The sequence below is a fragment of the Camarhynchus parvulus genome, chromosome 7 (genome assembly GCF_901933205.1).
Source record: "Camarhynchus parvulus chromosome 7, STF_HiC, whole genome shotgun sequence".
Taxonomy (NCBI): Eukaryota; Metazoa; Chordata; class Aves; order Passeriformes; family Thraupidae; genus Camarhynchus; species Camarhynchus parvulus.
Genome location: NC_044577.1, coordinates 11,790,309 through 11,814,497, shown reverse-complemented (window position 1 = coordinate 11,814,497; position 24,189 = coordinate 11,790,309). Strand labels below are relative to the sequence as shown.

Sequence of the window (24,189 nt, the reverse complement as noted above, 5' to 3'; positions counted from 1 at the left end):
CTGGTCTGTCTTTTGTTTTGGTTTGGTTTTTTTGAGCAAAATTTTGACACATTTTGTGTTGATTTTCATCAACATTTCATGTTGAACTTTCTCAAAACCCCCTAGAAAGGGATTGGGTCAGTTGTCTTTCTTCATTCATAATTTTGGGCTGTTCTGACTTGAGCAGTCAGTAAAATCAGCAGCACAGTACACTGCACCTGCACTTCAGTAATTCCTAAATTGCTATGTCAAAAAATGTAATTCTAAAAAAAATTCCTAAATATTTCCAGTAGCAGAGAATTCAAACTACCGATAAACTGAATTCAAGAGGCATGCAAATTCTGAAAAGCCATGACTGCTAACTAAATGTCCTACAGCAGGGATAAGAAGTTAGGGTCTGAGACAAAAGGTGCTTATGACTTTTATACAAAGTAGGAGTTAAGAACAGCAGAGTAGAAGAAATTCAAAACACTATTTTCTTATTTTCATTCTTGAAGTAGAACACATTCACTCAGACACCTGACTTTGAAAGAAAGAAAGAACCTGACCTAAATTATTTCCAGAAGGACAGAATGACAGAAATGAAAATTTTTATTAACTGTTGTCAGATTATGATATTTGTTGGAACAATTAATGGCATTTCAGGAGTAATTGGCAATGTAATTAGATTTTCAGAGAAGTTTCACAGCTGAACTACTTTCTCAATTCATAACACTGACAGTTTCCTAGTTTCTTTCAACTACATTGCCTTGCCAAGGCTATTGTGATGGATTTGTTCCTTTTGTAACTGTTAAAAAAATTGTGCGTATCAAATGTACATTCATGAGATATCAGTAGGGAGAGAAAAAAAAACTTTCCTTTTGAAAAAAAAATCACCAAACTTTTCTATTGGTTTTCTTAAAGTTACTCAACAAAAACACACTTGAAAAATGATCTGTGTTTTTGAAAGCCTATAATTTTTTTACGCCTGATATGAATTGAGCTAAAAATATTACACCTCTGTCAACCTGACCTCATTAGAAGCCTTGAAATAAAACTGAAACTGCACACAGAACATGTGGTGGCCTAACCATCACAATTTTTGCAGAAGGGATTATTACTTTAAGTCTCAAGGCAGGATAAATGCGGAAAAAAAGACAAAATCTTAAAAAGGTTGGATGATGTTACAAAGTGTGTAAACACTTAAATAATCTCATGGAGTAGCCTTTTGTCAGGTAAGCTCTCTATATCTCATCACAGTATTAGATGAGTGTTTGGCAAGACCAACAAAATGTGCTCAGAAAAGCTACCTTTCATTTGAGTACACAGTTTTACCAGCAGTTTGCTCCATGCCATACTCTACGTGCAAAGCCATAACAGTCACAGCGACATGTAACGAAGAAGATGGTCTGTAGTTTTAGATTTAACTTATCTGTCATCCTTTTGTGGAACCTGCAGAATGCACTTTAAAAACCTTGCTTCAAGGACATATTTAACTACCTGAAATTATTTGAAAGTGGGAATTCAAAGCCAGCTCACCCAAGTAACAAACAGATTTGGGCTCCCATTCAATCAAGCAGCCAAAAGAAAGAGCTCTATTTCATAGAATTCACCTGTAGCTATCACATATTGAGCAGTCTGTGGTATTTCTAAGTTCCCTCTAAGACAAATCACAACCTTGAAAGGACCTGAAAGTAGTATTAGCTACCCAATATGGGCAAAAAACACTCAGCCTTACCTGGCTGTGGTTAATGGCTGCATGGTTGCCATGAAAAGGGGACTGTCTGTCCTTGTCCCGATGATGCCTGCTGCTGTGTTTGCTTCTCTGCAGCTGTTGACGCAATTTTGCAATCTAACAAAGGAAAAATTCATGTCAGATCTCAACAGGTGTATTCAGGTACACAGGTAATTTCACCCATTTACTCCATCACTTCTTTAAAATTATTTACTACCATAACATTCATAATTACTGCCAGCACTAGATTACACTCAAGTTCTTGCAAACCTAGTACGCTAGCTAACAGTTCAGCTGATGCTCAGAAGACACCTCTAGAGGTTTAGTAAAAGAACTTGAAATACATAAAATTTGAAAGTAGTAAGGTCACTGCTGTTACTTCTCTCTTTGATAAAAAAAGTCACTTGCATTTAACATTTTCTTTCCCACACATTCAGATTGAAAATATTAATTGACCTGCATTTTTATATTAAAGCAATAGCAAACGAAAAGCAATTTCATATGTTTTACCAAGCCCACCATCTGTATAGTTAAACAAAGTAGTAAAATACTCCTGCCTTCCTGAAGCATCATGGTAACAGTGCATACCAAAAAAACATTTAATCCAAAGTTCTCAAGTAATTTCTGACCTCCTTGAGCTGTTCATTGCTGCCCCATGATGATGAACGTTTGTGTGAGCTTCTCTTCTTTTCTAAATATTCTTCAGCCCAGGCACTTTCTGTCTGTAGGAAGAAGATTACAGGACTAATTAAAAAAGGTAATTGCTACTTTCTGGCAGAATATTTTGAGAGAAATTAGAAAAGAGAACACTTAAGATATGCTAGATTCAGAACTGAAAGTGAACAGTAACTAACTAGAAGCCTTTCTCAAAGGTAAGGTACAAAAAAGCAGAGTGAAACTATATAAATAAAAAACCCCAAACCCACAACTTTCAGACCTAGTGTAATACAGGGATGTGCTAGTTTCCCTTCCAAATGACTGAACATAAGGCAGTACTCACAGCCAGATGTACCACAGGCTGCTACAGAGCTCTGAAGAGCCACTGTGAGGGTGCTGAACTGGGGGAGATGGTACATTTCATTTCCTGCACAGATGCTGACCTTGTTATTTCTAAAGCATTAGCAAGGGTGGCTTGGTGTAAGCACTGTGAAAAGCCTGCACCAGCACAGCTTCAAAATCACGTTCTTGCTCTCAAGAATGAGAAGGAAAGCAAGGCATATAAGCACCACTAGAGCTATTGCAAAGTAGGGAATAAATTTATTAATATCTCAAAGGGTTCCAGGTTCACAGTTGTCCCAGGCCAAGCAGAAAGCAACACAGATAATACTAAGCTGGTTTCACTGAACCAACAGAGCCATTAGTGTTTAATAAAAAAATCTCACAAACATATTGTGGTGAAGGAGTTTTGAGAAATGCAAAGTATCATTAAGACACGCTGTACCTCACATAAGAAAATGCACAGGCAAGCCTGTGATAATACTGCATGATAGTGCTTTATGGGCAGTTTGTATTCCCATCTAGCCACCTCCAGGAATGTCTTCAAACACGGTGAACTGTAAGGGCTCTAAGATGACAGACAGTAGCATCTATCAGGAATCTCTGAGCAGTCACAGGAAGTAAGGGGAAGAATTTCTGGAAGCATTTTATACAGTGAAAGAGAGCAAATTCGTTGAAATTCACTCTTGCCACCAAGCAGTACTTAGCACACAGTGGTGATCTAGCTAACCTAATTTTCGGGATATCTCACTTTCTCCTATAGAGAACTTTGATTTCCTCAAAGTCTTCACATCTACAGTGTGCCATGGTTGTTCTTACACATGAGACTAACAGCTTGCAGAAGCCACATGCTGACCTTTCCTAGCCCAGCTGCATTTGTGTCAGAAACTCAAGTCTTTTGTGATATTCCCTATTTTGCAGGGAATATGGAGCCTTAACTGCAAATATACAGGTTGCAACCCCACCAGTTTCAGTTACAGACACAAGTTTCATACAAATGAAACCTCCACTATCAGTACTTTTTAATCTTCATCATTTCAAATCAAAAACTAACTAGGACAAATCTGAATAATAAAGTTAATAGGGTTGCTTTGAAATTCCTATTTCATAGCAAAATCAGAATCCATTACAATCTGTTTTTCTAGAAAAGCACTCACTGATCTTTATAATAGAATAATTGATAACCCCCATTCCCAAGTACTAATCTTTGTCTAATCAGTTCTCAAATGTCAGTCAGGAGTATCATCCTATCCTCTAACTCCTGGAACAGTAAGCTTTAGCTACTAATTCTAGCTTCCCAACTCAGCACAACCATTACACTTGCCTACAGGAGAATAATTAACACTCTAATTAGTCTTTGCCTTTAATTTATATTCAAGACTTTGACTCAAAATTCAAGAATTATTTAATAAATTAATATCTGATTCATTTTAAAGCAATAAAGTTGCTTTGATGCTCATCCTCAAAACAAATAGAAACCTTTTCAGATTCAACTATAGGAAACAAAACAGAAATGCAATACTATTTTGGCAAGTCTTCTCCTATTTATTCCCCAAATTTTGATTGTAATATTTATTATCAAGAAATAGACCAAATAACCAATAGGCAAAGTGGGATTTATATTTCTCTGGTTTCTTAAAGTACTGCTACTTGCTTATTAGTTGTTACCATGCACAACATCCTCCCTGCTTTCTAGAATTACCAAGAAATTAGTTTAAGGCTGAATTTATTACAGACAGTAGAACATTTCAGAAAAAAAAAGTCTTAAGAGGGAAGAAATTTCCAGTCAAAATGAATTATTTAAGAATTAATAGAATACAAAGTAATTGTCTCATTTTAACTGCTAAGACAAACATGTTTCATTCAAAGCAAAAAAGATGAGATTATTAACATCTGTTTTATGGGCACTTAATAAGTGCAGGTATGAATTCTAGCCAGACCATTGGATGCTCAATAACACACCTATTCATCATCCAACAACTATTCTCCACCTACACAATTCAGTCTAGTTTTATAGACAGCTTTCATCAAAATCCTCAGTTGCAGGAGGAGTCTGACAGAGAGACAGTCTCTGCATGACCCGGGGTCCCTTACACAGCTCTCAGCCATGACCCACGGGCACCTCTAGAAAGGCCTGCAAGCTGCAGTGTGCCACTAAATGCCATCTGTTCCCAGCCTGCTTCCTGAAAGACTCTGCTCCCTATGCCATAACTCCACACAATCAAGACATCCTCAACCTGAAAGCCTTTTATAACATTGCCAATTAAATTCCTGTTCTTAGAATCAGAACACATTCATTTCTTGTCGGACTTTGTGAAATCTGAAGTTACACACACAGGAACCAGAGCATCTCACCAGTGAAACTTCATCCAAATACAACATTTTCAGAAAAGCTGAACAGTACAAATGGGCAGCCTGTATTATCTTGGGAAACTAACCATTGTAAGTCACATTTAAAACTTGTCCTTAGCTCCAGTGGCTGCTCTCAGGAACATTAAAAGCAGTAATACCTCATCAGTGTCATATCAACATCAGCTTTGGACATACAAATATGTGTCTGTAGCCCTAAGTTTTCTACTGGTTTGATAAATTCTAAATTAGGAAGTGCAAACAGATCATTCTAGTTCTCTTAGAAATACACTACCACAAATCACCACTAAATGTACTCATTCTGCAGAAATATCTAATGCCCTTTACAGTCTTCCCATTAACCTTTCAAACACATTTCCTCTACAAAAGCCCCACTACCCCAGCAGTTAGACGTGTCAGAATTGGAAGAGCAAAGCCAAAAGCAAAATGCAAGCCAAAAAGGATGATATCTGGCAAATACAGATTATAAAAGCCCAACCATGATTCAGAATATATCAAAATTAATCTGAATGAGATCAACTGAACATAGCAAACACTTTGGCAGCAGTACAGAAATACAATTATTTTGTAAAAATTATTATTCTAAGGAATCAAATAAGAAAATTAATTGTTAGGACAGCCATATGGGTTTAGTTCTGCCCTTTAAAGAATGCCTTTTAATAGCTAGGCACAAGCAACCACTCATACCTTATATCACATACCTTTCTTCATTCTCCTCCTCTTACTTCAATTTGCTTACTTTTTTCACCCTGTCTAACCATTTTTCTAATTCATTTTCCTGCACAGAAAACTTGTTCCTCAAGTCCTTTCTTCTTAACCAGCTCCTAATTCCACCTTATCCACACGGGCATATTTCCCTACAAAACACCTTCCCTTCTCCACTGATCTGCTCTTTGAATTGTGGTTCTTCCCACAAAAGGCTGTGGATCTCAAAAAGGCCTCACAGATCTCATCCGCTCAACACCCTACACGTCCTTACACACTGAAGACTATATGGACACATTTTTTCTACTGTTACCAAACCTAACAGAAGTTCAAACACAAGGATGTCTCATATGCTATGAGATCCTCTTCCAACTGCATTCTGCTTATGTTCTTTGGAATTCGTGGGCACTGCTTGTTGAAACCATGATCCAGGCATAGGGATTTCATTCAATTGCTTGTTGGTTCCATTTTTACAGGTGGCACATGACTGAACCTTTAGAGCTTGTGAAATTTGGTTAAGCAGGTGATGTTTATTGGCAAATCATGTATTTTTTAACACTTTTCAGTTGAGCTAGATTTCAACACCATTCACGGTTCAAGGAGGCAGCTCTTCAATGCATATAATTCTACACTTGGTGCACAAAACCCAGGTGAACATTATGGGGCTTTTACAAACAGAGGATGAAGAGCTGGAGACAGACATACATATAAGGATACTTCACTAAGTTCTCCGTATAAATCTAAAGTAAACAGTATTAATTCCAGCGCTATCTAGCGTACTGCACCCTGTAAGAACAATAAGAATACAGATGTACAATCCACTAGTGTTTTCCTGAGGCAAGAAGGAAGTGGAACACCTAAAAGATACTACAGTTCTCTGCCTTTACTTAAAGAATGCAAATAATTCACATATGCAACAGTAAAGGTAGGATTCCTGCAATTTGAAAGTGAATAGGAACTTGTGAGCAAGAAAGCTAAAGTGAATGTTTTCAAGGGAAAAGCTTCTTACATTTAAATCCTGTCTTCACACTTAAGTGCTCCAAAGACAAAAAAAACTGTCCTACCTGTGTCGCCTTGTCTCTCATACAGGGAGCAGCTTGCCCGTGATTATCCCGAGGCCACTGGCCAGCGAGGTATGGAGCAGCCAGTGTATCCAGTGAAGAGGTGCGGCGAACAATACTGGAAGGGCTTGATGAAGGGGGTCTTGATTTGTCTGTTAGAGCAAGAACATTTGATTACAAAGAAATCAAGAGAGAGCTTATCCATTTAACAGTCTACAAGAAATCATATCAAATTGGAACTACGTTATTATGTACACAACCAGATACTTTTAATATGGAAATTAAGTTTGCTTTTCCAGGCTCTATTCTGTTTGAATAAGCTTGAAATCTGTTTTTATGGTTTCCTTAAAAACATTCTTATGCCACCAATGTTACATTAGTGCTTACACACCACTATTTACTCCTTTAAAAGTCTAACAGTCATCTCTTAAATGATGAAGGTGTAGAAGAAATAAAAATGGCTGTGTTTACACATAGATAAAGGTTAATGAAGAAAAACTGGGTTGAACTTTTTCAGTTTAATGCTGAGCTTACAGTTCTTCCCACTATTCCTTCACCTACTTTATTTCAAGGGACACTATAAACCTGCATGCTTTAATCGCCCAGCACATGACACATGGCATAACACATAGATTCAGTAGTCAACTTTGATACGGTAATGATTTACATTTTACAGGCTAATTGAGACATCTCTTCCCTTTACGTGGCAACCACATTCATATTTGCCTGCTGCTCTATCTTCTGCAACACCTGATCTGTAGTGTATATTCTGGCATCCTATTTGAGAACAATTTCAATACTAAGAGGGATCCTCATTAAAAAAGGTTAAATACAACAACCACTGGAACTAATATGAGAAGGAGGACTACTGTTAAAAATAAAAATTTTTATCTATTCCATCTGTCAATTATGTCTTAAGTAAAGTGTCAGTAAAAGACTACACCACAAGCTATGAAGAATACACAATGCATATAATTCTATACTTGGTGCACAAAACCCAGGTGAACATTATGGGGCTTTTACAGAGGATGAAGAGCTGGAGACAGACATAGATATAAGGATACCTCACTAAGTTCTCTGTATAAATCTAAAGTTTCCTCCAAACAGTAAAGTGAGGTTGGTAAATTTAAGAGATTGATAAGCAGCGAAGACCCAGGGTTTCGATATACACACCTGATCACACATTTTGAGATGAAAAATGCAAATCCTGAGATCACAATGAGATAAGCTTACTATCATCTCATCTACTCCCCACAAAAAGAATTTTATTATACATATGAAATAATTGTGCATGAATCTTACCTATAATTAATAAAAAAGTCCTAAAATACATGGCTACAATACAGCAAGCATGATTCAGAAATTAGATGGAAGCTTTATAAAAGGGCACTGGAAAAACTCAGTCATCTGTCCTCTCTCACTGTGCCTTAACATTAATTCTGTACTAAAAGTATTTGTATTAGACATAAACTCATTTACAGGCAAAGAAAATTGTGCCTGATTAGTGTCTGAGTGCTAGTCAGAAAATAAAACCACTGACACCAAAAGTCCAAAATTCACTTTCTAAGCTGTTGCAATCTACTAAAAATACATATGAGAAATACTAATAAAACCTGTTGGGTATAGATTTCAGTGGAGTGGACAGAACCTAAGTCTAGTGACATTCTACACTACATAGCCTTATGCAAATTTATTAGAAATGTACACACTAAAAATGTGGGAAATATTTCAATTCAACTATAAGGAAACAATTACTGGCACACTCACACAAAGCAGTCAGGAAACCTCACCTCCTTTATTACTTCTACAAGTACCAGCAATGATACAATCTTACTACTGAGCTCATAGCAGATTTGCTCTCAGGGTGTAGCAGCAAACATGTTTTGGAGTTTGCACTTAAGACTCCTGTATCAAAGAAATTCTCTGATTACTACTACCACCACACAGCACACTGAAGGGTCTGTTTGTATCAGATGACTTCAAAACTATTCCCTTTGTGTGTACTATAGGACAACGTGGCATGCACAATGTGCCATTCCTTAAAAATTACACTCGCTTCCAAAGTTAAATCAAACATGTTATTTGTCTTAGAATTAGCTGCCATATTCTCCCTGTTTGTTTTTCTTCTCAGTTATTATTTTCCTCTCCAAGAAGCTTCTCTCTTCTTACCAAGGGGAAACAGAAAGGATGTGAAAAAAAAATTACAAATCAGGAAGTGTACGTAGACAGCCACATCAGCTGCAAAAGCCACTGCAGCAGACAGCTTCAAAAGTGGAGAAGCAGAATCTATTACTCTCTCCTCCCTGCCACAAACAAAACAAAAAGCAACTGGAAGACTATTTTACTGAACAAACAGAGAGAATGAGAACTGAAGAGCCTGTGTACTATTTAAGTTCAAGGGAAGCTGCTCATTTCAAGGCACAAAGCCTGTAAATACTCTCTTTTCCTCTGATTTAAAGAAATTCTGTTAAGAAATTCTGTTTTCAAATTATTTATATTTAGATGGGGGCATGATGTTTGGATATGTTTTTACTTTTCCACCTTCACAATATGTCTTTATGCGAATTCACAAAGTCTACAATTCTTACTGTTTCAAAACATTTCAATGGGAACATATATAATGTTTTCATTGCACTTTCCCCTACAATACTTGAAGCAAGTGTTCAGCTGCTATTTTTCCTTGATGTGACCTACATAACAAGAGATCTGCCTCCATAGAGATAACAGTTACAACAGCTGTGGCTGATGAAAAACAATGGAGCTGTTTCATCAAATAGACGCCTCTTAAATATTAGATCTCTTTTAATTGGCCTGATTATCTCTCTAAACCAGTATTTGTGATAAATATCAGCCCTCCTATCCATGCGCCCCTAGTATAGATTTATTTAGAAATTAAAATCTTTCTGCAATCCAGTCTCAAGCAAAGCAAATGAACAGAACAAACCCAAGGCAAACATACAGAGCACAGATCAAGGAAGTCCACAACGTGGGGAAATAACAAGCAAGCTGCCACATCTTCACCAGTCACTGCTGTGCAGGTGACCAACACTAGTTGCTACAGGTGACCTGGTATCACACACACCACCTCCTGCAGAGTAAAGGCACCTCCAAAGGCAGCAGAAGCTCAGGTATTGTAACAATGGGACTGAAGAGCAAAATTGAACACATATAGATGCTTACCAATAATTAATTAAAAGGTATGAAAGAACCCAAAGAAACACAGTCTAACACATACTGTGAGAAAACAAGCAGCAGAAAAGCCCAGGATACCACTGAACTCACAAAATTCCCTGACAATTCCACTTGAGGCTTTCTTTATACAAGCGGACTACCCAAAGTAGTGAGAAGGGGTGAGACCCAACCAGCTCCTCTGGCATCAAGGCATACAGCTGACCTTTTTGTTCTGTTTTGGTCAGGCTTTTCCCCAGGAAGGACATTCATGGGATCTCTCCCATACACAGCTGGCACAGCCATCTTTTCCAGAACTGCAACTGATCTCTGAGGCTTCACCTGCTTTTCATGTTCCATTAAAAGAACTGAACAGACTCAGTGCACTAAGAACAGACACACCACCCAGCTGTGTATACTCCCTTCAGAAGATAATCTTGCCCATCATCCTTGCATAAATTTAAAGAGAGCTATTCACTAGTAATTCAAAATTGTTCCACTGTAGAAGAAAGACAGAATTCGTGGTGTTTTACAAAACCAAACCTCAGAAAGCCCATGATGTTCAAGTTACTTAACTCTAAGAAATTAAAATATTTTTAATCCCAGTAAGTGCACTTCCTTAAAGTGCTTGCCACAAGAAATGTACAGTATGATGCTGCAAAAATGAATTCACTTTCTTTACTCCTACCATTTGTCAAACAGCTTAGGTATGGAGAGAAGGAATATAATGGTACACAAAGTCTTCTCTTATCCTATAGTAATATCTTTCAAAACTACTGCAAAACCTTGGTCATTAAGGTTGACAGGTCTGCAGCTATTATTGTGCCACTCACCAGATTATTAAAATAAATAAATTCTGTGGTGAAATTTAACAGTGTAATGGAGTTCTATTTCTTCCTCTCCACCTCCAAGGAAAGGTTCACATCTAACTTCTTTAAGACTTCATATATTATTTTCATAATTTCCATTCACACAAGTAGGCTTTAATATTACCCTTCCATAGACAAAACAATTAAGTTTTCCTCCAACTAAAACTAACCAATTTTTCTCCTTAATTTTCAGACTAGGTTTAGATGTCCAATACAGTCAACTGGAATATACCAGAAAGTCCAGCACCCAGCAAAGAACTCTCTCACAACCTCAAGGCACCTAAAAGTAAACAACTGCTATGGCTCTGGTCTTGAGGTTCGTCTTTACTCAGCCGGGTACACTGTAACATTCTTGCAGCTGAGCAGCTCAACTCCTCTAAGATGTGTTTCATATAAGGACACAAATAACAAGATCCCATTAGATCTTCACTCAGTGAATAAACCAAGGCAAAAGCAATGAAGACAGGGAAATGTGTAAGCTCTAGCTCATGTAACAACAGTGTACTAGTAGGTCAAAACAATGGCCTCTAATGGGAGGCTCGCAGACAGCTGAAGAGGCATATGGGAAAACTGAACCAAAACTGGAGATTGCAGGACAGACATTGCAGTGTAGAAACGAGGCCTCAACAGAGATGGGAAGGGCAGAACACATTAACAGGCAATTGGAAGCTGAATTCTGGGAAAGAAGTGCTAGAGACTGCAGAAAAGCAAAGTAAAAGATGAAAAACAGGTAGTAGGCAAGATCTAGATTTCTGGCCATATTTAGGAGGGAGAGAAGTGGCAAGAAAAGCATAGAAAATTAGAAATTGTATGACAGAATCTTCCATTTGTAATTATCCCATAGTCAACAGAAAATTCAGTTGAGTATTTCCAATATTTAATTGCAATTCACATCAGAAAGCAAGGGCTAAAAAAACCTCCAAAAACCACACCCAAACCCCACAAAAGTCACATTTGTGAATTCACACGTTAGGGTTCTCAAGTGTAAAGCAGATTCATGAAAACTAAGTTCAAAACTATTCAACTGTTTCCCAGGAAAGAAAATCTGAAAAATATGAAACTGAGTCTGAAGTATACAACTTATATTTAGATACAACTTAAACTTAGATACAACCAGTATCAAAGCTCAGAAAAAGCTATCATTTGTCTAACCTCAAGGTTCATTTTTATCTAAAGAAATACGCCTGCAGCTGTAGGAATGAACTAAAGCCATCATTAACTGAGAGCAAGAAACAGAAAAACCCAAGTTATTCTGCAGCAGATTCTCACCAATAACCTCAAGTGTCCTGTGTGTCTGCACAACCATTCCCTCATTAGTAAAAAAAGTTCCACCTCCATGTTCTCAGCTAACACGGTTTACTCATTTAGGGGAAGAAAAACCTGAAATTAACTCAGCCTCTATCAAGCACTGGACTACACAACACAAATGTTAAGCAATAGGAAAGAGGTTTAGCTTGCATTTGGGGCCAGTACAAGTACTGCTCAGGAACTGGAACATGTGGAAGCAAATGAATGGACACCACTCTTCTGTTTTCACACGTCTTGTAAAAAGCTAGTGGAGTTATCTTAACAGAGGAGAGCGATCAAATGACTTCTTTCCTTATACATGTTAATTCTTCAAAGCAGTAGAGAGGCCAGCATGGTTTCAGCAGGCTTCTCCACAGTGACTAAAAGACAGTGCAATTCTTCCACCCTAAGTGGTCTGACACATGCCTTTACAAACAGTTTTTGAACCTGGACCTCAAGGCTAACCACACTCTTCCTCATTCTCCAGGCCAGCAGATTGCATCTTAGGCAAGAGTTTCATGAAGTACACAGGAAGAAGACAGGATTTTGTGATATGTATTAAGTCTTTCAGGTTACTGATTAACATGAATCTCAAATGAAGAATACACATATTCCTCAATCCAAAGCCTTAATAAAACTCTCATTACTCTTATCTGGAAAGCGGAAAATCTAACTCAGAACCTTATCAGTCCTCTCTTGCACTAGCAGACTAGGAGGCACACAGTCATCTTGTACCGACTGGTTATGATTGTCTCATTTGGCAGTACCACTCCGCAAAAGCTAGGACATGAAAAAAGAAAAAACCCAATGTGGTAGTCTGGTTACAATCGCTATTTTAGAAAGGGGGAGGAGTATTAGGAGAAGCAGAAGTGTTACAGGGAGGGCTAGTTCTAGATTTCCACATGTACACTTCTGCATATTAGTCAGCTTTACTCTTTAGATTACCACAGGCAATTTCACGGAAATGAGTAGCTGCAAGCTTTGGTATCCGAAAAGTAACAGATTTGAGGACATGAACACAAAACCTCACTGATGCATTTTTAAGTAAACTTTTAACCCAAAAATAAAAAGGACTGACATATGTCAGCCTCTATTATCCTCAGCCTGATGCAATATATTACTTATATTCAAGCATTCCCAGTAAGATTTAATTATTCAAGAAGTTAAAATGCAGTTTGTTACAACACGTATGCTATCGCCACGCTGTTTTCTCACAAGCTTGTCATCACTCTCAAACACACACGTTCTTCTGCAGGGTTCATGTTGAAAGCAACTACTAAGAGAGACACTGAATACTTTTGTTGTACACCTACGTGCCATGCCTACAGCACTAGTTAGTTCTTTAATTACAAGCTTAGGGACACTGTTTGGATAACAGCCACATACACCATCTGGCACGAGGTGTGCAGAAAGGGTAAATGTGAAGGCTTCACAACAGCCCCCAAACACCAAATTCACCTTAAGTTTGTGCCCAAGCACCCGAAGTACATCTATCCCCCTGAATCCGAGGCAATACTCGCGGTACTACAGAAGCGCTCACAACCCCCACATGGCACGCTTGGCTCTCTATTCCTCCTCTGAAAGCCAGGGCGCAACAGAGCTGCAACAAAAGCAACGAGTCCTTCCACGCACACACACCCGGCAAGCCCTGCCGCCGGCCAGAGAAGGGGCAGGGCGAGCACCAGCCCGGGCGCAGCCCTGTCCCTACCTCTGCCCCGGGGCACCACACGCTCCAAGGCACCGCCGGCCGCAGCCCTGCACCCGCGCCCGGCCGGGCCGCCCGGGACGTGCCCTTTGCCGCTGGCCCGGACCCCCCGCCGCTCACCTTTGCAGACGGGAGAGCTGGGACTCTTCCTCTCTGGGGAGCTCCTGCCCGGCTCCGGCGACTGCCGCCGGTGGTGGTGCCGGACCCTGCCCTCCGGCAGCGGAGGCACCGGCGAGGAGCAGGGCGAGGGCCCGCTGCCCGGCGGCGGCGCCGGCAGGTGGTGGTGCCGCGGGGGGCTGCCCCGCGCCCCGCCATGGCCACGCGTGGGGCTGCCCGCGAAGAGGCGGCGCCGCCGCTGCTCCCCGCTCCCCCGGCGGGGCCGTGGCGGGGCCGCCGCGCCCGCCGCTGCTGGGGGCCGCCGCGCGTGGGAGCCCCGCTGCCGGGCCGCCACCGCTCCTCGTGGGGCTGCCATGTTGTTGCTGCTGCTGCTGCTGCTTGAGCTGGAAGGGCACCGTGGCCCGCATGGGCTGGAGGCGACTGCTCGCTCCCGCTGCTCCGCCGCCCGCCGCCGCCGCGCCGCCTCCCCCCGCCAGGGAGGTGGCGGGGGTCGGGGAGCCGCCGCGCCTCACGCGCTGGTGGGACATTGTCCGTCGGGAGCTGGGGCTCGCGGAAGGCGGCCTGAGGCGGGGAAGAGAGGGAAGGGTGCGAGGCGCTGGCCGCACCTCGCAGGGTCTGACGCCTCAGGTGGTGGCTCCGGCCACCCCAGCCCCGTCCTGGCTCCCGTCCCGTCCCGCTCCCGTCCCCTCCGCGCCGCGGCACCCGCAGCCTCCGTGCGCCTCATCAACAATAGTGCCCCGGCCGCGCGCCCCGCCCACCGCGCCCTCCCATTGGGCGCGGCGCCGCTCGGCTCGCGCAGCTACGGCGCGCCCATTGGCTGCGGGACGGGCGCCTGAGTGGCCGAGCCCGCGCGGGGGTACGGGGGGGGCGCGGGGCGGGGGCAGCGCTTAAAGAGCCGCACGCGGGCGGTGGCGGGGTCGCGCGCTGCCCCCCGCACGTGCGGCCGCGCAGCCCCGGCGGGAACGGGGCGCGCTCCCGACTCCCCCTCACGCCGGGCCGCCACCGCCACGGGCAGAGCTGTGGGCTGGAGGAGGCTCCTCCGCCTCTCGGTCCTGTTCTGAGGGACCATTATCCCTACTCCATAATTTCTAGCCCGAGGCGCGCTCCAGGAGGGGACGGGGCTCCACTGCGTTTATCCAATCGCTTTGCCACCGGCTCGGTGTTAGCGATGATGGCACCAGAGACGTGGGCAATATCCAGGCAGACTTGACCCTCTTTTCCCTTAACTGCTGTGTTTATTTACTCTTCTACGAAAGGTCAGATTAGTTGCATCTCCACTGTAATCTTTTAATAATATTTGTTAACTGCTGGTATCCACTTAACCGAATTTATACATCAGAGTAGTGAATAAGTGTATGGAACAGGCCTTATTTCATGTGTGTTATTTAGATGCAAGGTAAACACATGTTAGTCCCCTCAACACAAGAAAGAATCAATAAACATTTTTTCTGTCTTTATTGCAAATGCCTTCTGAGCTACCAGTACTTACACAAATTCTTTTCAATACTGCTCTACAAGTTGCATGTTGCAACTGAAAAGCATTGCTATGATACAAATGGTGTGACAACAATTTACATATTGGTCCCTGTTTATCCTGGTTGTGCTTGGGTTTCTTTTTTTCCTCTCTCCTTTGCTGTTTCTGATTGAAGTCCACTCAAAAATCCCTAATTCCCCTTTGAAGAGGTCCATCCTTGCGGCTGACAAATTAAACAAACCTGAAAATCAAGACTCTGGCCCTTCTTAAGGATGCCTGGATACTGGCCTTCCTAAAGCCTTGAAGGGCAAAGCTCTTGTTAGAGTCGAGAGCTGTTTGTGAGGAATCAGACTGGCAAAATAGAACGGGACAGATGTAGTGGTGAGGTTGTTGTGAAGTAAGCTCTTGCATTCTTTCATGATTAATTACATTTATTTTGAAAGGCATTAAAGGCAGTATGCTCTCTCACAGGTACTGTAAATGCTAGCAATATGGCCCGAAGGAGAGCTGCATGGGTCAATCAAAACCTTCTGCAAAAGGTGCAAAAGGCTGTGCCCAGTCTCAAGAATTGCCCTGTGCTACCTCTGAAAGTGGCTGCCAAGTGAAGGCACCAGAAGCCCAGCAGATCACCATCAGCCCTATTGCATCCCTTCCTTCAACTGTGCAATTTACTCGTTGCCTTGTAAATTACACACAAGGACATTTCCCAGTCATTTCCCTGTAGCCATCACCAGCACTGCTGCTACAATGTGGCAAGGCATCAAAATCCCAGATTACCTATAATTAATGAAATATCTGGGAGACTGTGTTCTCTTCACTGGGAATGGCTGAGAGGCAGAGAACAGTATAAGCTGTGTACTGCATCATTGGGGATGAAGGCATCTTGTAATTCCCTCGGTGACTCCATGTATATATTGAAAAAGAGAACCTCAGTTTTAAAGCTCTCCACAGGTAAACACCCAGGAGGTAGAAAACCAGCACCTAGCATGTCTGGAGAAATAAATGGAACCTGTCTGCTGCTTTGTCCTTTGGTAGTTTCAGTGACTCATCTGTGGGGCAACACAGCAGAATAAATTTTTGAGAAAGGAAAGAAAATAGTCCGAATCCTTCTGAAAGCCAGTTTTGCCATAACACAAAGCAAGGTCAAGCGACAAGGAGAACAAGTTTTTAGGAACTAAATTGCAGGATGACATCACCAGAACCCAAGGGATGTAATCAACAAATAACAGCTATGTTTTCACCAACTAGTAAAACACGACAGCTAGAGAACAGCCCTACCTGGAGCTGCTGGCAGAAAACACCAGGGGAAATTTTGACTTTTCAGCTTCTCACCCAGTCCCCCCAGCAAGGAGGCTGGGGGGCACAAGAAGCTGTGGGGACACAGGCAGGACAGCTGACCCCAGTGGGACAATGGGATGTTCTGCACCACACAGCAGCAAGTTCAGCATGTGACTGAGGGAGAAAGCTGGCTGGGGGCTGCTGCTCAGGGACTGGCTGGGCAACTGCAGTCTGCATCACTTGCTTTCTGTGTTCTTCTGTTATTGTTATCTATATTTTATATATATGTAATATCTACTATATTAATATCTATTATCGTCATCTTATGCCCTATCAAACTGTATCTCAACCCACAAATTTTCATTTTTTCCCCCACCCACTGGGAAAGAGCAAGTGAGAGAGCAGCTGTGTGGGGTTAACCTGTCAGCTGCCTGACAGGTTAAACCACAACAGCAGCCCAGAACAGTGCAGTTATCCTAAAGAAGGTTAATTCATGCAGCATTTGTTTCACTTCTTTGCTGCAATTTTCAGTCAAGAGCAGAAGAGCAGAAGACACAGTTCTTCCCTCTGAGTGGGTGACAGCACCCACTCCCAGAGCCTGTACAGTTGTGCAGTAGACTTTCATCCCAGTTTACACTCATCAGAAATACTGGGAAGCAGTATCTCCCAATACTTGCAAGCAGTGTGCCATAAAGATACTTCTAAGGCACAAAATATTCTGCATGCATTCTTATTCCTGTTACTGTTTTGAAGAGGCCAAAGTGACAGGTACTGATTCATATTTATTTTCATGCCTCATGCTATGGAGCCAAGTCACGACTTTGATAGCAGAAGACACCTGTTACAATTATAGATAGTACTTCCCACATTATCGTCACACTGCAGAGATGACACTGCTCCACAGAGTAGCTGTGAGAATATAAAGCAAAGCATTTATGTGCACTGCTCATCATCAGTTGTGTTGCTCTGCACGCAGCAGACGTGAGAGCTCGACATGTAAAGTCATGTACTCAGCCCTACTCAAACACCGTGTACTTCTTACGTTCATTTGTTTAAACTGTAACAAATGTGTTACAACAGGATCTTACTCCTACACCTTATGGAAATAATGGAAAGAGCTAAAGCAGGATTATGAACTTGAAAATAGTTTTGAAACTCGTTTTCAATTACAAAATAACCCAAACCTTCGAAACAAAACCCCAGCCCCAATTACCCTGGATTCGGATCCCCCAGACTCTCCTTGCAACTCACACCTCTCAGGCTCTGGGTTTCTTTCAGCTGTCGCCTTCCTTTCTGCCTGCACACTTTGCCAAATGCTGTCCAGGCCACCTCTGAGCAATACATTTCATATGGTTTCATGTGGAACCTATAGGCTGGGGTTTCTTCAAATCCATGACACTGTAGCTCTGGCCATAACACTTAATGGTGCCAACAATGATCCAATAAACAGGAATGAAACTCCTCATCATCACAGAGGCTGTGAACCTTCTACCAGCTGTGTGCATCTGCCTTTTAGCGACCACAGTCACTTCAATGACTCCAAATGCCCTGGAGTCACATGTGACCCCACGTACACAGGGCCCATCTCAGTGTCTCCAGCTCCTCCCTGCCTGGAATTTTTATCAAACCACTGGCCCTGGGAGCTCAGCAGATACTGCTGTGCTCACACAGCAGGCTGCAGTGCCACCCCAGGAGGTGGTAAGCACTCCCATATCCCACTGGCTTGGAGGCCCTCAGCACTCATCCAGAGTCCTGCCAAAACGTGCTGCTCTGTACTCAGTGCAGGGAGAGGAAGCTTGGCTACGGCAGCCAGCCCCCTGTGTGCGAGCTGTTGGCTCTTCCTTAAAATATGGCCTGTGGTAAATGCTGCAGATCCAAACAAATCAATCCAAAGGCTGAAGCATATTGAATGCCCTCAAGGGCAGACTGATCAAACACTCAGAGCTGCATGAACAAATCTGGAACCTGCTGAAAGCAGGGATGTAAACAAGTCAGGGAACTGTTCAACTGCTAACACCAAATGAAAAGCAGAGAAACAAGGGTCAAAGAGGTTTAACTAAGCTGAGAGGCCCAAATCCCACTGCACACCTAATAAAACAGATAATACTTAGGGAGTTTTCTGGTACTGCAGACTGAAAATGTGTGAGTAGCACTGCTCACTGCTCATAATAATACAAATGAAAAATGTTCTGTTACAATAATAGTGATAACAGTAAACCTTACAGAAAATGACTCTACTTCAAGCAGCTTCAAATATGCTATTGTCTTATTCCAAAATTAAATAAATGCAAAGCAGCACATGTAGAGGAGCAATCTACTGCCTGAAATTGTTTTTTTTAACCTACAGTTAATGTAAGTTATACTGGAGGTTGAAAGACTAAAGACTCTGGGAGTCTAATCTAAACATTGGATTATGCCTCAGGATATTTCATCACATTTCTCATCTCTCTCCTGCAGAGTGAGTTTGTTTTGCTTGTTTATGTGGGTGTTGAACATCAACTGGAGAAAAAGACATTTAAAAAATAGGACAAATATAATAGAATTTACTTCACACAAAACCTGTAAGAGCCTAGTTAATATTCCAGAATATCTGTGGGGATTTGAGAAGACAAACAGATTGAAATAAGGTATTAAGATTAAAACAATAAAAAACAACAGATGGGACCTTGGACATAAATCAAACTCCCTGCAATAAGAAAAATGCAAAATGCACTTCTGTCACATTTTATAAGGTACAATCTTTAAGAAAAGTTGTCATAGAAATAACATTCAGAGGCTTCAGTGCCTCACTGGCACTAAGATACACACATTTTTGACAGAGAAACTCAGTTCTCAATGCAACACTTACATGCAGGCTTGGGAGATGCTCCGACTACACATTCCTGGCACACGTAATTACCTGGGAGAAGCACGAGGTAAATTTCTTTAGAAGCCAGTGCCAAGCTCACCTACATGTGACATGTTTTTCCATGCATACAGATCTATTTTCTGAGCATCTGTTAAAAGTCAGCAGCTACACTAAGCAAAAGCCCTGTGGTGAGTGTCCAGCTGCTGAAGGAGCTACTGAAGTCTCACTTTCTTCAGTGATGGGACCTGAAACTGTTCTCAGATGGGGATGAGGGAAGAGAATGAGCAGCAGGAAAAGCATGTTGTCCACCACATTTCAGAATCTTTTTTCTCAGAAACACTGAGAGAAGTGGCCTAGTCCACAAGAGACAGTATAATCTCCCCCAGGTACCCTACAAGATGCTGAATGATAATTTGCACATGATTCCTCCAATTCAATAATAAAACTTTCCTACATTTTAGGAAGCAAGGAATTTTTTTTCTTTCAAAACCTTAGCATTTTTAGCTCATATTTACAGAGCTTGCAAATATAATAGATTTTTCTATATTTGTGTTGTGTTTAGACGTGTAATGTATTTCTGTATTTCTAGTCTCATGTTAGAAGCACGTGCAAATTACAGAAGAAATTCTTCATTTACAAACATTAAACACTGATTGCTCTGGCAAGGCACCAGCACAATTTCTGTACTGTGAGGACAATGGAATTACACACTATAAAGTATTTGTTTCAAATGTTGACACTATAAATTAATTTGGTAAGTGACAATATTTCTGTACTGTAGGTTTTATGACCATGTTGTAGGATGATAAACATCCTGTGTAAGTGATGAATAGGCATGTAACTACAGACACTTAAGAGAGCAGAGAAGAGAGTTCACTCTTTCTCATTCAGGCCTAAGATCTTATTTTGCTTCTACTTGTTCATATAACATTTAGAAAAGGTAAAGAGTTGGTGGAAAGCATGTTGGCATGGTTTATTCATGCACTGAGAGGCAGTGACAAAATGATTTTTCTTCTCTCTCCATAGACATATACTAGCTCTGTAGTTAAACTAATTGACTCAAGCAGAGCATATGATGAAGCATGAGCATGTGATTCTCCAATTTGGGAAAACACTTACTAGGAAAGAATAGATCATGCAGAGTTCTGAATCCTCCCTTGCACTCTGCCATGGGTGGCAGGGGAGCTTTTAACTTGTTTGGTCACATCTGAAGCAGACATCAATTTGTCTCTGTGGTGCCATCCTGTCCTCATGCACTGTGCCTCCCCTTCAGCCTGAGTGCCTCCAGGAGAGCCAGAGAGCCACCACTGAGAGACAGGATGTGATCTTGGAGAGGAAGAAAGCACAGGTGGGCAAAGCCCCAGCTCTGCTGCCATACACAGCCAAGTGCTCAGACAAGGTGTCAGCCTGATTCTGCTCAGCAGGAGCAGGCAGACATCTCCAGCAGCTGTGGCTGGCATGGCTGAGCTGGAGCTTCATCATGGCCAGCCTGCAGGGTGTCCCTTCTCCTTGAGGCCCACCCTGAGCTGTGCTGGGCTATCCCACCTCCCCCAAGGAGGGGCACCTGCCTCAGGCTGCACGCCGAGCAAGAGCTCAGCCTGCAAGAGCTGCTCTCCGCACTGCCAGCACGGAGCCACAGCTCTTCCAGCTGGCATCCCACCAGGGGCTCATCCTGAAACAACTCTGCCCTTCCTCCTGCTTCCCTCCCCCCCTTTCCCAGCAGAGTCCAGTTCCTCTGCTTGCCTCCTGCACCCCCCAGGGCAGGAGAAGGATTCCCGAGGCTGTTGGTTTGCCACAGGAGAACCTGTGAGCCCTTCCTGTGGCTGGCTGCTGAGCTGGGGTTAACACAGTGCCCAGATCAAGTCTTCTTGACACTGCTGCTTGCTTCTGCTTGGTTGAAAATACTTCTCGTGTCACTCTCAGTTCACATGTAAATGGATGGGAACTTCTGCGTGTCTGTGCCTTAAAAGCACATTTCCATCCCTCATGATCACAGGGTGAAGGTCAAACACATGATTTAGTTGCATCCTGGTTTTCCAGAAACAAACAATAAATGAAGTTAGCCTGCTTAATTGTGATTTTAAGCCAGCCACTTCTGAGGCCTGATTCAGAATTGTTATTGGTCCTGCAAGAAAATTCTTGGAATGGCAAAAAAAAATACAGGTTCCCAATAAAGTGTTTCCACCTCAGCAGAGATCAATCCTGCAGGAAATTTTCTGGTCATCCATACACATGCTGGCTGCACCAGTACAGCTGATGTGTGCATCAGCAATGCCTACCTCCTGGGCTAGTCACACCTATACCCTGCCACAGTGAGTTGTGCCAGATCTGATGTTTTAACCAATCCAGAGACCTGGAGGTGCTAGAAGTTACTCTTTACAACATATCTGCAGGGATCAATTATTACCTTTCCAATAAGGGGAAAGAGGGAGTGCGACAAAGGGAGAGAAAGGGAAGGGGATGGAGAAAACAGGTGTAATTTCAATATTACAGCAGACTGGCAAAATACCAGTCACTGCAAAGCACACAGACTGTCAGGAACAAAACCAGGAACAGGGCCCAAGCCAGTCTCGCTCCCCATGCACACAGTCCCTTGCGCACAAAAGTAGCTTAAGAAAGCGGTATTTCTAGTCATTCTGATTAGGAAATCTGATAGCTTGTGGCATGAACTTCTCCCAAACAAAGGCTGCAACAGGTGACAGGGGAAAGCAAACAGGCCTGTACCTTTCCTAGGAGCTGCTTGCAGGCCTGTTACACTCAGTGGCACAGGTAAAATGAGCTGTACAACCTCTGCACCCTCTTTATCACAACGCCCTACACTATCCTTTCCTGTTAGCACTTGGCAGCAACAACAAAGAAATTGGGCCAAAGACAAATGCTGAGTTCTACAGCGTTGCTGATGCCTGAAACAAGTCGCCCTAGCCTCCCTTCATGCTTTCTCCTTCCTCAAATCCACCTCGTGTACTTGAGGTGCTGCCCACTGGCTTTTGTCCATTATCTGCCCAAGGCACCTGCCTGCTCTCTACTGACTGTGTGTCCTTGTTCTCAAAAGGACTTGATGGACCGTGATGGAGGGTGCTGGAAAGCTCCTGTCCTGTGAATTGAAATGCACCTGGATCAGTTGTTTCCAACATTTCTCAGTATTTGCATCCTTAACATTTTTCCAGTGCTCATGTGAGCCCTGTCTGGAAATGCCATTTGCTCAGACACTGCATAGTAAATACAGACTTGCTTTCCTTAATCACCTCCCACAGACCAGCTGTCCTCAGGCAGCCTCATTTGTTGTCTTTGTAAAAGAGGCATCAGTGATCCCCAAAGCATGACTTCAGCTCAGATCACCATTTGTGGATTTCTCACAGACTTTCCCCACGGTACTGAGAGCTGAAATAAGATCCCCTGACATAAAAGCAGAATACCCAAGTGTGCCATTTAAATTCCAGGAATTTAAACTTTTCCCTGGATGGAGAATGACAATGTTTCAGGTTAACATGAAAGGCTGAATTTATAGAAATATTTTGGTATAGTTGAGTTTTCCTGCCTGTGGAAAATTAACCTTCTTATCCAATAGAATGTGGTTTGAGTCATGGCAGTGAGCAGATGTGTATAATCTCCTGCACGTGGAGAATTTCCATAACATCAGAATTAGCAAGACGTAAATAGGGAAAAAAACCCTGAATGGAAACAAATGGAAGACTGACATGGCTGTGTTCCACAAAGTACGTTCTGCAGCTGCATCACTGCTCTGGAACAAAGGGGAATATAATTATTGTTGTTTTACTTTCAATTCCCATTAGCAAAGCAAAAGCAAATAAAAGTGGTTATTTCTGCAGGGGAGAGCTGGCAGAGGTCACACAGGGAAATCATGAGGAGACTTTCTTTAGTCCAAGTAGCTCAGGCACCCAAAGAAAAATCTATCAGTAAAATTCACCATTCACACTCTGTTCCTGCAGGGCTGAGTCAGGCTTCTCAGATGCCCTGAGGATAAGGCTCAGCCACACCTGCTGGGGTAGGGCAGGACTTGGCTGCTCTTACTGTCAGCCAAGCCAAAAGCGAGAACTGCTTTTGGGGACACAGCTGCTTTTGTCACGCTGGCCTCCACTCCCAGTGTGCTTCCTGCTTCCAGGGAAAGCAAGGCCTGCCATGGTCCTTTCCAGTAGCCAAAGGTTTCTAGCTTCACTTGTGGGGCTGAGATGATTTGCCATACAGGCAGATACTCAACCGTACACTACTTGCCTCAGTTTGTTGTTTCCTCCTTATTTATGACAGCAAGAAATGAAGCTCCTCATTCTGTCTCCCTTCTTTCTTTGAATTTTTGAATTAGTTCTTTGGCCAGAGACTCGCATCACTTACTTGCTTGCAAAAATAATCAACGTGGACAGAGAAAAATAAATTAACAATAATTGAGGAGGAGAGATAAAACAACATCCAAGCTGCAGAATGGATGCCACCAATCCGTGTATAGTGGAAAAGTGTCAGTCAGTGGAAATTAGCAGCATCCTTCTACTATAACTTAATCCATCTTTTTCAGTTCAACCAACCCACACGTATGCAAGGGGGGTTTCTTCTTCCTCTCATTCCTGGAGCATGTTCATACTCATGGCCAATAACGATATGAACC

The 24,189-nt window shown here is 42.5% G+C and overlaps 1 protein-coding gene across 1 annotated transcript in view; it reads right to left on the bottom strand.

Annotated features, from left to right (window-relative positions):
• Positions 1–14,708, bottom strand: part of FAM117B (family with sequence similarity 117 member B) — a 31,880-nt gene extending 17,172 nt beyond the window's left edge. The window contains 6 exon segments of the mRNA XM_030952248.1: positions 1,697–1,810; positions 2,323–2,415; positions 6,829–6,977; positions 13,975–14,190; positions 14,193–14,225; positions 14,228–14,708. Coding sequence (XP_030808108.1) covers positions 1,697–1,810; positions 2,323–2,415; positions 6,829–6,977; positions 13,975–14,190; positions 14,193–14,225; positions 14,228–14,498 — 876 coding nt within the window. The 5' untranslated portion in view covers positions 14,499–14,708.
• Between the last annotated feature and the right edge of the window lie 9,481 nt (positions 14,709–24,189).